This window comes from Sinohyriopsis cumingii, chromosome 18 (assembly GCF_028554795.1).
Source record: "Sinohyriopsis cumingii isolate HCF-2022 chromosome 18, ASM2855479v2, whole genome shotgun sequence".
Classification (NCBI taxonomy): Eukaryota; Metazoa; Mollusca; class Bivalvia; order Unionida; family Unionidae; genus Sinohyriopsis; species Sinohyriopsis cumingii.
Window position 1 is genome coordinate 71891333 of NC_142978.1, and position 17731 is coordinate 71909063.

The 17731-nt window shown below is 33.6% G+C and overlaps 1 protein-coding gene across 1 annotated transcript; it reads left to right on the forward strand.

The window, feature by feature from the left end:
* The first annotated feature begins 1490 nt into the window (after positions 1-1490).
* Positions 1491-15983, forward strand: LOC149776950 (ovomucoid-like). The gene is made up of 6 exons (XM_089941665.1): positions 1491-1682; positions 4771-4882; positions 5409-5524; positions 9481-9601; positions 10191-10257; positions 15767-15983. Exons 1-6 carry the CDS (start codon positions 1637-1639, stop codon positions 15770-15772), a joined length of 468 nt encoding a protein of 155 aa, XP_089797791.1. The 5' UTR covers positions 1491-1636; the 3' UTR covers positions 15773-15983.
* The last annotated feature ends 1748 nt before the right edge of the window (positions 15984-17731 follow it).

The window sequence follows — 17731 nt, forward strand, 5'->3', positions numbered from 1 at the left end:
ATACATCGTTCAAGGTCTCCAGGACCAAGGGGCTGACAAGGAAGGTGCGGATAGTAATGATTTGCAAATTAGCCCTTGCTTGCAATCCCTCTGGTGACTAGATCATGAAGAATGACTCGGTACGGACAGTCAGATGACGTCACGGTACCAACGTCCCCTTCTGACAGCCAGAACTAGCTTTCCACGATGAATATTTTAACCGACGTAGCTTCCGCTACATTACTAGAAATTGTTTCCGCATCTTGCCCCGAGTTTGGTGGCGCTACAACTGTTGAATACCTTCTCTTGGAGTTTAAGTGGCTGCAAGAAAGAACAATTAACTAGTGAAAGATCCGTGTCGCTCATGTGCAACACGATCTGATTAACAATTATTCGCTGCCCATTACGATGGTCCTCGAGGTTCATCAACATTAAGCAAGAATGATCGCTTACTATCGCATGTCGACATATTAATTGCTGACAATTATTTAGGGCAGGCAGTGATATGAGCGGAGATCACCACATGGCTGGAAGCAGGATTCTCAATATTCCTGAGAACCCCAAAGCAAACAGAGATGCCTGCTTGGATAGATCTGCCGATGTCTTTGGTGAACAGAGCATGACAAAAGACGGTATAGATGGTATAGAGGACACGCTGTCCGATTTTAATATGAACTCAAACCGGATAGTATCAATGGCTAACTCCATCTAAGCGCACGAAGCTAATTCCAAAAGATGCGTAAGCGTCATTTAAGCTGTAGAATAAGTAAACATAGGGAAAGAGAAAGTACTTAAATCATAATATTTTGAAATTAAATCTCCCTGTGTATTTATACATTTAGAGACATTCACATTTAAATCTCACCATGATCTAGTGATGTATTTTTTTTAACTATTCATGTCTTTTGAGAATGTTTGCTTCGGCTTCCAGAGAGAAAAACAAATACATTTATTTGGTAAATTCTATAATTTTGCTCAATGACAAATCAATTAATGTATCAAATTGATATAATTTAGCAATCATCTTGCATTAACATCTTAAGATATGATAATATGCATACAAATATAGGTCACTGCAATTTATCAAGGTAGGGACTGTGATTGTAAGTGACATTTTTGTCTATGATACTGGATATTAGGAAATAAGTAAGATATAAGTACACATAGTTGTACTTCCCCAATGGAAGCAGGTGCCGAAATGCAGATCAGTCTAAAAAATTACTATTATTCAATAGCTCATTGTCAAAAAATTTCTAGCTTATCGTTTCTAATGTTACACAATCAAAGGGGTTTTGGAAATTAAGGGAATTGTCTTTATCTGTTGGGTCAAATGCCAAAAGGTAAATATCTACCACGAATTAATTCATCCTTTTTAACAACAAATGAATGTGCCTACATCTTGCGATACCATGAAAGGCCGAAACCACACGTCTAACTGTTATATCTTGCGTACATGAGTTACCACACTCATAATTCCGGTGGACAATATTAAGATAGAAGTTGTAGGAGCGACGTCATAGCACGATTTTCCATCTTGGGTTCAACACTAGATACAACACGTACGACTTTCTCTCATAAAACCGTGATTGTAAGTTATTAACTACACCGTTTTCTTGATTTGGTTCTGAACAGTCTCGCCACGAGCAAGAGAGGATTCATGGGTCCGACCTATTTTCTGGCAGCTTTTTACATTGTTGGTCAAGGTAAAGATCACTAACGGTATGAAAGTATAAAAAAAAAAAATGAACGAGCTTTTATTTATTTATTACAAGATAAAAAAATCGTAATGCTTGAGGTGAAACGTACATAGCATACCTTATCGTCAATACTTGCAATCTGTGTGTGTGTGTGTGTGTGTTCTTGTGTGTGTATGTGATCGTGAAAGAGTTGTACAAATATTTACTCGAGTAAATAGTGTTAAAAGACTTGCATAGGGTTGATAAACTGATGCCATGTTTTATATAACAGAAAAAAAAACGAAACTCAATAAGTTTTGTAAAATTCAACAAACAATTTATTTCCATAGAATGCAAAATGAAAATTTCAAGGGAATTTAGAGTATTGTGAATTAAATCGGAAATAATCCTGAATTCCAAATACTTTAATGTGCTGATGTACCAATAGTGTTGATGCATCACATTGATTAAATCCAAAATGTCTATGAATGAGTCCTCAATACCAAAAATGCAGTGTTTTAGCCCAAAAGTTAATTATATCGTTGTAATTTCAATGCATAATTTAGAGAAATAATTCTTTCAAGTTATAACTGAACACAACTAAAAAGTCTGACCATAGATTCCCAAAGAATGTTAATAAGATACGAATAAATAGTTGCCCAGTCAGTCCCTTTTATAGAGACTGTCACCTGACATAAGACGCAACAAATACCCATGGTATGGATTATACCTTCCCATCAAACTTGTAAACAAGATGACTTCCAGAAAATACCGAACTGGTAAACAAGACCAGGCCTTGAACTTACATTCACTTAAACATCATGACAAAAATCAGGTAGACAATAGAATTTCTCAGATAAAAACCAATATCCTGATCTCAGATCTAAGCAGACAGTCAATTTATAACTAACAAACAAGACACTAACATGAATACATTAAAACCCTATCATAAGTAATGGACACAGAGGTCAAGTACACAATATTGATATACACAACAATATATTATTATTATTATTATCATCATCATCAACATTATTATTATTATTACTGCTTAGGTCAAACTTCCCAAGACTTCTCAGATGCGGTATCCAGTATCGTTCCTTACGTCTGTGTTCTTTATCAGTCTTCCACGGGTTAGACTAATTCTAGACTCCACTGAATGTCGTGGGACTCAAATGAATATTTAGATAAAATGGCAACCTTATTGGTCAATAGTAGCTAGGTTGTCAAATGATCATCAGACTTCAACCTATCCATTTTCAAACAGTGCTTCCATTATACGTAGTTGTGTAAATTTCTGCGTTTTCAATGATTACTTATGTTTATTTGTCCTTTCTCTGTTTTGTTTGAATTATCATGGGCATTAGTTTGTCAACGGTTTTCAATATACTGAAGAATCATCTAAAACTTAGAAAGGTTTTGCTAGATGGGGCACCGCTCTTGTTGACAGCTGATTAAACACAGGCTTGAGTTAAAATGCCAAACAGTAACTCGCCAAGGATGGAAAAAAATTGCTGGAGACTTTTGAATGAGAGTCATCAGTGATGAAACATACAGTAATTTGTTAAACTGAGCAAAAACTAAATATCGCTCGATTTAGTCGAACCGCCAAGAGATTTTTATAAACGCTGTTTCTGCATGCAGAAGTCCCAAACCAAAACTGTCGAACACTGTTGAATCAACAGTTCAGGCACCGATACCCGAGGAATCCATCTACTCCATGAAAACACACTGGTGCATAAATCCGCCGTAGTGACAGACCTCCTGAAGGAGCACAACGTCCAAGCTATGTCACATCCTCCATACAGCCCTTATTTAGCTTCAAGTGGTTTTTGACTGAATCCAGTTATCAATATTCGTTGAGGACCACACGATTTGAAAGCAATGTGTTGTTAGAAGTGCATTTTTCTGGTGTTTTGAACAACGTACCAAAAGTGAACATAAAATCGTATTTAATAAATGGATATTTGGACTGAAAAAATTATGTAGACTTGTGTTTAGGGGACGTAATCATCGCTACTATAGAACATTGTTGAATAAAGCCTATATTCAGAACTATTTAAACATTCTTCGTTTTCACGGGCCAGAACCAACCTTGACTGGAACAAAGCGAGCCCCCTGTTGAAAGCCTTTGCCTATAATAAAAGTATAAATACACATGACTAAAGTTAGGACATCGGGCGTGTTCAGAACATAATGTGTCGGCGGGCCGCAAACGGTCCAAAAACGTGTATTGTGCACCCCTGTACTAGACCATACCCGCGGGTAACGGTGGAAAAAGTAATAATTTTATAATTAAATGATCAATTAACGTTATAGTTTTGTGGAAAATTACGGGCTGTGACAATTAATTCAGTATGTCACCACCCTCACCATCAAATCCCTTTGATATAATGTATAGGTTTGTACGTCTATCTGTTAAACTGGTACGTCTCAACTTTGTTCTATTTCGTACATGCTTGTATGTCTGGTCTGTGTAACATTAAACTGGTTGTTCGCATCCTTGTTATGTTGGTAGGGCTAAATTGTGTAACAGACAAATGGTTACTCTCATCCTAGTTGTAGTATGTACATGCTTGTCAGATCTGTATTACATTTAGTCACCTGTGATTGTTTTTGTATGTTTATTGAAGTTTTAAAATATCTTGGTAAAGTATGTCCAATTGCTGTCGTAAAACGAAAAGATAATAAATACAAATACTGTATTCAATTTCAAAACTTATTACCTTATTTATGAAGACTGAATATTTAGGTTCAATGACTTACTTTAAGATGATTCTAGTCAAAATAATTTAATATTGATCTCGGGACTCTATTTCCTTCTTTCTGCTTCACGGTACTTTAGGAAATAGAAAATGTTGAAACTTTCTTGGCAACGTTCCAGAACGCATGCAGGTGAAAAACAACTTTAAATTCACCATGTGCTCAAGAATGTGGCATGCGAAACGTTAAATAATTTTCATATTAAATTTCATAACATTGTCATAATGAACGCATTCGGATAGAAATGCAGTTTTAAAATATATACCATATGTGTGCTGTTGTATTTTTTAAGAAAAATATGTATAGCCTTATTTTAAAATATTGTCGGTCTTTTATGACATTTTTTTTCCAGTGGCTTTTGTCTCTGGACAGTTCTTAGAATGTAACTGGGTGAGTGGCCGTGACTGCACCCACTATCATCACTCAGAGCTTTGTGGCACAGATGGTGTGAGTTACATGAATATGTAAGCGTCAGTCTCACGATCAAAGATAAAATGAATTACATGTTTTTTAATATAATTACATTTTATTTATTTGTATTCAAATCAATTTTACAGCAGTGATAGTTTGTATTTTAAACATCCTATAATTGAGAGAATGAACAATCCAATAAATTATTTCTCAGATCTACTTCCTGAAAAGCGATGATGGCATAAAGCATCGTCTCGTGTCCGCCATTCTCTACCTTCAGCTTCAAAATGTTAAACTTCTACACTGACATTGAAGCAATCCCTAAATTCGACTTCAGTTAATTATATTGACATAAATATCTTGCCAGCTCTACTGTCTAAAATGAGAGACAAGAGATTACCTATTAAACCAAGGCATTTTAGAATTATTCTACTCATTATGTGCGTTATTGAACAGTTAGACATAACGAATGATTTTATTAATTTCATTGAATCTATGTTTTCATTTTTCTGATTTCCATTTCAAAGTGGCCACGAATATCTAAAGATAAAGGAACATGTGAATCTTTTTGATTTATAGGTGTTTGTTCGCCAAGAGTTATTGCCAAGACAATCATATCCATATCCGGCACGAAGGTCATTGTAGTGGCGTTGATCCAGATCCAGGGCAGATAACCGTCACAACCACGCAACCAGGTTAAAGAGGCATTCGGCATTCAAATGATATGATACATTTTGAGGGGGTATTATCCGGTACAAAATATAATCAACATGAAGAAAATATCCCTTATACCGAAAAAAAATTCCACATCAATATAGTTTTCTCAATGTCTGGTGAGCAAGTGTCTCGTCTGCATAGAAAATAAGCGATATGAAAACATCTCTCATACTGAGCAAATTCCAAACGCAACGCCCAAGGAGCAAGCGCATTGTTCATTAAGTTTCCTACTGTCTCTAATTCGGGACACCTTCGTGTCTGTCAGATGCGAGTCGAGTAGATTGTTGCGGGAAAGGCAGCGGAACATCTGAGTGACTGACTCAGTATCAGTATCAGAAATGAAGTCATTGATAACACTACGTTACACTCATAAATATGCAGACGTTTTTAATTGTGATTCTACTCGTAGAGCGCCCCATTTCCATGACGTAGATTACTTAGCAGACCTGAATATGAAGTTTGAGTTCGAGCTTGAGTTTCGTGCTCAAAAATCTTCGCAACTACGCGACCTGGTATAAAACCATATCGAATTAGGAAAAATAACATGCCGATCTGTCATAAACTTGTTCTCCACTTAAGTCTTGTAAATATTCTAACCAATGAAATGGCTGTTTCGAGTAGCATGCATGAATATAGTTCAGTGCGACTTGACGACAGGAATAAATTCATTTTCTAAGGAAGTCGCTCAACGTTTCTTTGTCGCAGAATAAATTATAGTAAATAATGCGACAAGAAATCATTAAGGTGGAGTAGAATTGATGCGAGATTTTTTAATTACCCTGATTGGATTGATACTGAATTGCCATCAAATATCGCAACTAACAATACTGGATCAGTAACGAACCATGCAACGTATTTATCTTATTTTCATGTTGTTTCATACATAAGCAGGACAAAAATAGAACTACATCCTGATAAAATGACTTCATTCGTGACGGCACGTCGACACTGACCTGGTATTATTTTGTATTGACCGGGTATAGTCTCTTGTACAGCGTTCGGGTCAAGTCCTTTTTGATCAGTCAAAATGCCCAACAAAACTTGTCAGAAGTGCGTAATAATTACAAAAAAAAAACAGTTCTGATAATGGTGTACAGGAAAGAGAACAAAGAAGTAGTACAATACCTATTTCAATTTTTTGTAATTTTCAATTTTCTTCCCATTTCACCATCCATTTTGCAAGTAAAGAAAAGTTTCAACAAGTAATTTAAAGTGTTGATCTTTGCTGACCACTGGTTGGTCAAGTCTGGTTCACATAGCTAAGATCCTTGAACTCAGAACCGACTATGCCATCAATAAACGTAGAGGTCATTGGTGTGGGTATAAAGCTCATTAGAGCCTATGTTGAATTGTTGTTTTAAATCATGCCGATTTAAATATGTCGCTGAGGTTCTGTTGGATTTATCCAGGGGTTTTGACTGCCTTCCCCGTCATATTCTCACTTGCAAGCTAAGATTTGTGGTATGTCAGCTGACTCAGTAGGAGTCTGAGCTATCTGTCAAGTAGAAAGCAGAAAATTAAGATGCAGAGTTCTCGGGTAGCTGGACTGTAGTTCCTCACTACACTTTAATGTTTTAACAACGATGTATTTTACTTTAATAAATATATCTATTTATGTACTATCCTGATTATAACACTATCGTTTTTCTAAGCGGACTTTGACACTCTGATTAACCCACTTGCAACAGTCCAGCATTCTAGCTGACCGGTTCACTGTGAACAAAATTCAAGCCCACCCTGAAGAGTTTCAAGCACTGGCCGTGGATAAAAAATAAATTCAGTATGAAGCCTGTACTTAGCATAAGCTCTCTTAAAGTGTGACGAAACTTTTATACTGTTAGGACTTGACATTGGCTATCACATTCGATCAAATGCACATGTAAACTAATCTTTGTAGGAAAGCTCAAGGCAAGGATCTGTCTTGAAACATATTGGACAAAAGTTAGCTAGACTCAACAAACTGACAATCTTATATACATGTATTCTTTCTTATTTCACCTTCTTACATTACTAAACTTGAAAAAATACAAGATCGCATGAAGATTACACAAAAAGTTGTCAGAAACTCGTATTTAAGGCAAAATTATCAGCCTGAAGGTTCGCAGACTTGAAGGTTCGCATACTTCAGGATATGTCTTTAGAGACATTACAAATTCTGAAAAAGTGTGCTCCCAAATATTTTAATAATTTTTATATGCTTTAAACATAATAAATATAAATTTTAGATATTCAAATAGTTTACATGTCCGAAGATTTAAAACACCAATAGATGGCAAAAATATCTAGCTTTGCAGCTGTCACGCTATGGAATGAGATACCTAATCACTTTAGAGAACAATTAAACTTTGATTCATTTAGATCAATAATTTTATCCTTAAATGACAAAGACTGTACATGTAATATCTTCAAATAATAACCCCAACTCTCCTGCCATGATGACAACAAAAAAAAAATATTTGTGTTACTTTTTTGTTTTATCTGTTCTCTTCTTTTGTACCACGAAGTGCCATGCTGTTAGCTCCGTTCTTTTTTTACGTAAGGCATACTCTGCATCTCAGCATACACTTTAGTCCTAAACTGGTGCATCAGCATTTAGTTTACATTTCGATTTTACCTATATATTTACGTAACATGGCTTAAATTATCCTTCAAAATAATCATAACCTGTGATTTATAATTGACCTAAATACTAACTTCACTTTTAATTACTGGCTTTTAAATTGTTTTGCTTACTTGTATTTTAGGTTTTGCAATATGTCTTTTGTTCAATTATATTTATGTACTATGCTGTGTTTTATTTATTGACTTTATTGTTGTTTTTATGTCATGTCGGTAAAAAGTTCATTAGAGATTATATTGAATTGTTGTTTTAATTCTTCCCGACTTTATATAAGTCCTATCTTATTTTATTTTCTCTTCTCTTCTACTATCTTATCTTATCTTATCGTATCTTATCTTGTCTTGTCTTTATCTTGTCTTGTCTTGTCTTGTCTTGTCTTGTCTTATTTTATCTTATCTTATCTTATCTTATCTTAGCTTATCTTATCTTATCTTAGCTTATCTTAGCTTAGCTTAGCTTAGCTAGTTTAAAGGTTGTATATAAAAAAACACGCATTATTATCATGATTTGGAGGCGGAAGCTGTAAATTCTGCCAATCTTTAGGGATCTAAGAACACAGTTTACGGCAGGTTGTATTTTTAGCATGAAACTTTGAAATAATGAGAATAATCCTGCTTCTATTTCACTGTTGGGAAGTGTCTATGTGCATCCTTTGTCTAACATGACATTCCTCGTTAAAAATGTCCACACGTTTTTACGTCTATCAATAGAAGATATCCATACATAATGTATTTGTTTTGGGTAATATCATAACCAGACTATACAAGTATCCACAACCATGAATGATTTATTCTTATCCTCCGCATCCTTAAAAAGAGAGATCTCGTCAAGGGCTTTCAGTAAGAAAAGACGCAACCATTAAATCAAAACAACACTGTATGTCTGTATAGAAGTATGTATATAGTTCTATTTGTATTACCTTTTTTTAACTTTCCCTTCACATTTATGGGGGGGGGCGGTAAGAAAGAAATATAGATGACAGAAAAAGTTACCACTTCTGTTCTTTCTTAAGTCAGTTCCGACACGAACTTTCTACGTACAAACTGACTACTGAGTGAGCTTTTAAGATACGAAAATACGAGCTTTCTCAATAGAAACTGAGATTGAGCATTTGCGATTCGTAAACAAATGGGGGAAAAGTAATAATACCTTAAGATGAATATTCGTTATTAAAAACGGGAAAGAATGTAGATATTAATTAAATTTATTATTTACTCCGAAATGTGGTTATTTCCTGGAAAACAATAAATAATGTGTATTCGAGTTTTGCAACGAAATTCCTATATTTTTTATGTTTGTTTTACATACATGCAGGAGCGATTTTCACTGGTGAAAATGCTGTCCAAGAGTTCTTTTGTTACCAGATCAGCCACGTGGAATGCGGCCGTCATCGGGAGGAGATTTGTGCTACAGACAATAGGACCTATATAAATTCGTGAGTATTTGACAACAGTATGGAAATGTCAACGGTCGTGTATCTTTTCACGTCAGTTGATTATTATAAAATGACTTTATGGAGTTCAAAAAATGAATAATTAAATTGAATTGGAAATGTTACCATGCTATTCCGTGGACGGAGTAGGGATAACTTGAAGTGTGAGTAATTAAAATGAGAGAAAAGGAAGTGACAAAACTTCCTAAAATGTAAAAATGTCATTTTGTTAATATTATCGTCATTTTGTTTGAATTCTCTACATCTTCTGATAACGACATGTAATGAAAGGCCGCAGATCTCAACAGTTAACTTCCTCGGTCCTGAAATCCAGGGTTCGATCTAAGATCATTAGTACACGTAGAGGTTAGTAATGGTTTATGCAGGTTGAATGGTCTTTGTCGAGTCATCAGATTGCTTTCGTGTCATAGACCGAACCTAGTCATTGTTAGAGCCTTCAAAAGAACACAGTAAAAGTTTATAAAACCTGTAAATCAAATCAATTACACACAGGTGTTGGTCATTTGTTTTACGTGTATTCTGCCAAATTTGATATGTAGAAACATTTTGCATTTTAAGGCATTTCTTGCAGATGTGAATATGAAAAGCAAAGGTGCACTCACCGAGGTCTGCACGTGCGTTATTTCGGATATTGCTTGGTAAGTCGTTGAAATTACAAACTCGTATATGCATACATGAATGGTAAAAGTAAAGTAGATATGTCTTTAGCGCCTGCGCTGTCTGGTGGTGTTACTGAAATATATTTCCAGGAAGTAATTTAAAGATATTGTTTTCGTTTTCTTCGTACAAAGTTTTGTACCTGATTTGCATTTTTAAGTATTAATTGTTAGTTAAATTAAATAAAGCTTGTATCTCAGTTTCTTTTTATCATTGTACATTTGAATACTGGCAGCACAACGGAGTCGTAATACAGACTTTCAGACGATTTTGATGATACGCATTCTAGTGCTGGCCGTTATTAGTTATGTTGTGAATAAGCTGTAAAATCAGCATATTTGGTGTATACGTAAAATAAGCGAATTAGAGTATCAATCATTCGTTAATTATATCCAAACCTTTGATAGCAATCTGATTTTAATAAGACTGTTATTCCTCTTATTAGAAGAGTGCCTACTTTTCAAAGTACTATATGACGGAATGGCCGTAATAGTTTTGTTCCGTCTCCGAGAACAATATATATCTTGTCTAACTCATTTCATGTTGGTTCCCATCTAAAGATTCGTGCTTTAAACAGGGTTTGATTGGTAAAGAAAAGTGTTTTCTGGATGTTCTTATCTGGTAATCTTGGCTATTTATAAAAAGAAATAGTATGTGTTCGATCTGTACGAAACCTAATGCATTTGTTATTTGTATTTACGTTTTGTTATAACTTTGTTAGTTTTTAGTCATTGTTATTTTATAATGGGTAATCCGTGTTAGGAAGATAGTTGTCAGCTGGTGTAATTAGTCATTTTCTTGGAGCTTAGTTCATAATGTATAGTAATGTACGATAGGATGGACCCTCCCTAATTTCTTAACATCGATGTTTTTAGGAAGATAGTTGTCAGCTGGTATAATTAGTCAGTTTCTTGGAGCTTAGTTCATAATGTATAGTAATGTACGATAGGATGGACGCTCCCTAATTTCTTAACATGGATGTTTTTAGGAAGATAGTTGTCAGCTGGTGTAAACAGTCATTTTCTTGGAGCTTAGTTCATAATGTATAGTAATGTACGATAGGATGGACCCTCCCTAATTTCTTAACATGGATGTTTTTAGGAAGATAGTTGTCAGCTGGTATAATTAGTCAGTTTCTTGGAGCTTAGTTCATAATGTATAGTAATGTACGATAGGATGGACGCTCCCTAATTTCTTAACATGGATGTTTTTAGGAAGATAGTTGTCAGCTGGTGTAATTAGTCATTTTCTTGGAGCTTAGTTCATAATGTATAGTAATGTACGATAGGATGGACCCTCCCTAATTTCTTAACATCGATGTTTTTAGGAAGATAGTTGTCAGCTGGTATAATTAGTCAGTTTCTTGGAGCTTAGTTCATAATGTATAGTAATGTACGATAGGATGGACCCTCCCTAATTTCTTAACATCGATGTTTTTAGGGATACATGTTTAGTAATTTGGATAGGAATATTTCTTTGTATTACGTGTTTGTGTCTTTGTATTGCTTGGTGTGAATTATATAATATTCAGCTCCAAAATGCTTACTAACAAGTAATGCAAATTTGACGAAATTGTTTTGCAAAAACCGAACAAAGTTTGAAATGTGTGTTTCGAGATGAGTAATTATGAGGTGATTTTAGACCATTATTTATTAGTATTCGTGCCTTGAACAACCTTTCAGTTAACAATGACTGTTGTCTTGAAGTCCTTGGAAACAGTGGAAAACACTCGACCTCAAGCCAGACTCAGACATGTGTTTGAGATCCCTTGGGTGTAACAGTATTGTACAATGAACATTTAGTTCCTTTTATTGATGTATGGTTGATGGATGTAATTTGGGTTGAAGAGTATATAACGTTACCTTACTTGAAATGTGTATCTCTCAAAAGATTGCTAGTTCCACTGGTCATATTTTCACATCCTGGACTTCAGAGATAAATTGGACTGCAACGTAAAAACCTAGCTGATAACATATCTGTTTGTATTTTGTTATTTATTTATTTCACTTTCAGAGGCTGGTACTGTCTCGAATAAAATGCATTTTTTTTTCTTTCTTATTTTAATAACTGCTGGTTCAGCACTTCACAACCCACTGTTTCTCTAACACGACACAAAGAAATTTCAGTCACAGTACATGAAATTAAAACAGAGGTATTTCAACAGTGTAGGCATTGTATTTGCTGCAATCGAACACAGCTTCGCCTGATACATATCCGTCATACACATTCGTTTGATAACTGTACAGCGGAAACTTTTATTCTTGCCATTATTGCGCATGCGCTAAGCGCTTGGAGATAATTGCGGTGACTATGGGCATTCTAATAATTCTTTTCATGATTTAGATCATTAACATTTAAATCTTTTTTTCTCTTAACGTATTTACCATTTTCTCGCTAAGATAAATAGATCATAGTGGGGGGACTTGAAAGGTATGAAGACACAGTGATCACATTCAAGAGGGCTCTCAAAAATCACTTATTTCGACTGCAAGAACAAACTTAAAGACCTAATAATGTCTCCTACCTGAAATATTCTCAGCATGTTTTTTATTTTTTTAAGGTTTTTCTTATTTCATGGTGTTTGTTTTTGTAATAATATTATTATATGCTTTTTATCTTACAGGTGTTGTATAATGTTATAAAGCGCTTAGAGCTTCTAAAGATTAGGCGCTATACAAAGTCCTCATTATTATTATTATATTATTACTGAAGTGGAAATAGACAAAACACCCCAAAACTATCAGAAAATCAGCAAAAATATGGACATATTTATTACCAATGAAATAAAATCAACCAAGAAAGGCAGCTGCAACCTAAAATAAACTTAAAATAAACGAAAGTTAAGTTAAAGGTAGATACAACAATATTATTACCGAAAAAAGGAATTTAATGTAACCTAACTGTTATAATACTTGCTATGCTATTATGTGGTATACAGAGATATCCAAATCGAGCAAACTATGATACGTTGTTGCCTTCTTTCACTGCTTTATTTGTAACCACTTTGGCACATTTGACATCTACGTAGTAGAATTTAGTTTGTAAACTATCCCTAACACCTATGTCACGTGGAAGAAAGAAAAAAAAACTTGCAATAATGTGAATTTTTCTATTGAATTACATTATTCCATTGCACCTAATACAAGACTTTACCCGCTGGAATATGACATACTGTTTTGTGTTCCTGTTCATTTATAATTAGTAGGGTCCCCTAAATGAATAAAATTTCATTCGAGAAACATTAAAAACTGAATTTAATTTGTTTCTCAGAAGAAAAAAAACTTATAACTTGTGAAATTGTTATTTCATCAATGTTACGAAAATTATAAGTACTCTGTCGCAGACTAAAATGAGTTACTACGCTAAAAAGCAAGGTAGTTAAATATAAATGAATTCAATCGAGGTAATCTGAATGGATGGATAATGGCTAAAAACTGGTGTAAAAGCTAACAATGACTAATGTGCATTACTTTCTTCAAAATAGCATTGACGTTGGGCGTGGTTACGGACATTCTGTAAATCAAATAAACATGAACAGTTAGACTCCGATTAAGATGGGTCTCTTTTGAGAAGTTGGGAGCAATTGTCATTAACAGACTTTGTCAGTGGTACTTTTCTATCACCAAAATAGTTTATGATAACTTGAAACATATTTTCATCACTGAAAAGGTAGCTAGAGCAGTTAATATAAGAAAAAATAAAATAAAGAAAAAGGTTTTAATTCCTTATTTAAATTCCACTTTAAAATTAAATATTTTAATTTTCAATTATGACGCAATTTTTTAATTAGTAATGTTAACAGTTTTTTTATACTTGTTGCTTAGTTCATTTAATTATTTTCTTTTTTCGTTCATTTATTTTTCAATCATTTTTTTCTTTCATTTCTGGAATGTGGGCACGACGAATGAAGAAAGGAAGTATAGTTGCTAGTAGATATTGTTAAATTAGATGTTTAAAAATGATTATTGTAACAAAAGTAAACGAACTTAGCAATATATTTTCTTACAAGAAAATACTTTATATGTTATTTGTTCAAGTAGAGCGTAGAGGAACTAACTAAAAATCTAAAGAAGATTTTGAATTAGACGCTAATTTTGTACGGTTTCATTGTATTGATTTTCGCAAGATGTATTAAACGTTTTCATGAATTTCGGCAAAGGACCCCAGCAATGATACTATTCCAGCATCAATTGTTAACTTGTTCATAATGTCATCGCATTAAAAATAAAAATTTGAGACCTGTAACGGTGAATAAGTCACGTGAGCAAAACAATAAGGTATCATGCCTAATACGAATTAGTATCATTTGGTTAATTGCTGCAATTGTCATCGGATTAAGAATACAAGTTTATGAGAGTTATAACTGTGAATAATTCACATGACCAAGACAATAAGCTCTGCTGAACCATACTGATCAATATATTCTTGTTATTTGTTGATATTGTAGTTGAATTGAAAGTAGGAGGACCTATCTTTGAGATTTGTGACGGGAAAAAAGTCACATGACGAAAAGAATAATAATCTAGTTTTTCGTTTTTCTAAAATGTAATGTAACATGCGCAATTGCCAAAAAGATAATGGCGGCTACTAAAGGCACTTTCTGTCACTGGATTCAGACCGCAAGGGCATAGATTTGACATACCTTGTTTTGCACATACGACTCATCCAACGAGCTCGCTATGTGAACCAAGTAAATTTATATTTTTGGAATTATTCTTACTATTTTGTCCATACGAAGCAAATTCGGGTTCAATAAGCACAAGCTTTAGCCTTGTGTCAAATATAAACAAACAAAACATGCATTTTGTATTTACATGTAATATACTTAAAGCTGTAAAAGATTGAAGGATGCCGTGTCGCTTTGTAAACAATGAATGAGTCATGTTTTAGTGTTTTCCTGGAATAGGCATATATATTGGTGAATCACTGAGACACGCTCTATAAGACTGTTTAGTTATTAAATATATACTTAGGTCACGTGTTTTTGATATCATGGATTGAAATGCTTTAAAACTTTTGTAATTTTATTAGTTAACTTCAAATAAAATATATCAGATCATGCATTCATTTAATTATGGAAGACGTTATAGTATAGCATTGTGCAACATTCTGCACGCGCGACAGAATCCGGCCAGAGAAAGGTTTCTGACTGGTACGCCAGCCTGTCATAACTTTTGCCGACTAGAAGTGAAAATCGTAGGCCAAGTTTATAAACAACCCAGTGAGTAAAACAAAAATGCATTGTGGTCCGTCACGCGAAAAGGTTGAACACCTCTATTATAGAAAAACCCGAGAGATATATATTCTATGCATACCGCATGACTTCTCGTACAACCGAAAAAACTTCTGAACCGATAACTCAAGTACGTCAATTATAGCAATTTACAAATAATACAAGTTTTATACAAAACTTTGTTAAAATGTGTTTTGTATTAACCTATAGATGCATTTGCAACTTAAGTAAATACACCAATATTTACTCCATTTCAGATATGATGAGACGTTTTGTTCAGAATTAAGTTTGGACCATAACTTCTAGGAGTAATTCTACAGGGCTGTCGGGGAAATAGATGCAGAGTGGTCCAGTTCTTCTAACTAGTACATGTCCGGACAATATTCTTTTGAGCCTTTTCTTTATAAATGTAGCTTTTCTTTACGTTGGTAATAATCTCATAAATGATGAAATAAAATTGAATTATGTTCTGTCTTTTCTGTCTTTTGACTTTATTTTGATTAGCTTTTATGTTTTCTATTTTTATTTTTAATTAGAATAAAAACAATTTGTTTGTTGACAGGAAAGCGCTTATTCCTAATAGCTGTAGAACAATTACAATAACAACGATTCGTTTGTTTATAAGAAAGTGCATCTTCCCATTAACTGTTGAATAATTAGAATAATAAGAATTTGCTTATTGATAGGAAAATGCATCTTCCCATGAACTGTTGAACAATTAGAATGACAACGATTCGTTTGTTAATGCCACTTCCCATTACTGTTCAATAATTAGAATAATAAGAATTCGTTGTTTATAGAAGCATGCATGTTCCCTTTCACTGTACAATAATTAGAATAATAAGAATTCGTTGTTTATAGAAGCATGCATGTTCCCTTTCACCGTACAATAATTAGAATAATAAGAAATCATTTGTTGATATGAAAATGCTTCTTCCCATTAACTGTAGAAAAAACAATTCGTTTGTTTATAGGAGATTGCCTCTTCCCATTAACTGTTGAATAATTAGACTAACAACAATTCGTTTGTTCATAGGAAAATGCCTCTTCCCATTACTATTGAAAAATTAGAATAACAAGAATTAGTTTGTTTATATGAAAATGCATCTTCCCGTTAACTGTTGAATAATTAAAATAACAAGAATTAGTTTGTTTACAGAAAAATGCATCTTCACATTAGTTGTTGAATGATTAGAATAACAAAAATGTGTTTGTTAATAGGAAAATGCCTATTCCCATTAACTGTTGAATAATTAGAATAACAACAATTCGTTGTTGAGAGGAAAATGCCTCTTTCCATTACTATTGAAAAATTAGAATCATAAGAATTTGTTTGTTATTAAAAAAAGCCTCTTCCCATTAACTGTAGAATAAATAGAATCTCGTCCCAACAAATATGACGATAAAATATATTTCAATTGACATCATATCTCAGAATATTTTCAAGCTCGCTGATGGAACTGGTATATACAAGTACATGATATTTATTTCATGACACTGTGGTACATACAAGTACATGATATTTATTTCGTAGTATTGTGGTATATATAAATATATGATATTGATTTCATGGCGCTATGTTATATACAAGTATATGACATTTATTTCATGGCACTTTGGTATATACAAGTACATGATATTTATATCATGGTTATTTTTGTATATGCAAGCACATGATCTTTATTTCATGTCACTGTTGTATATACAATTACATGATATTTAGTTCATGGTTGTTGTGGTATAGACAAGGACATGATATATATTTCATGGTTATTTTTGTATATTCAAGTACATGGTTATTTTTGTATATGCAAGTACATGATATTTATTTCATGGTTACTGTGGTATATACAAGTGCATGTACAAGTACATGATATTTATGCCATTGCACTGTCGTATATACATTACATGATAATTATTTCATGGCACTGTGGCACATGCAAGTATATGTACAAGTACATGATATTTATGCCATGGCAATATGATATATACAAGTACATGGTATTTATTTCATGGTGATGTGGTACATACAAGTAAATGATATTTATTTCATTGAACTGTATTACTTAGAATAACATACTATTTATCGTATGGTTATAATATTTTCTTTTAAAGTCGTCACATTAAACTTCATTACCCAGCAATAATCAAGAACTATTCACGGATCTGACTTCATTTTGCATTTTCTTGGAATATATGTTTGTTCCAACATAGAATATCAC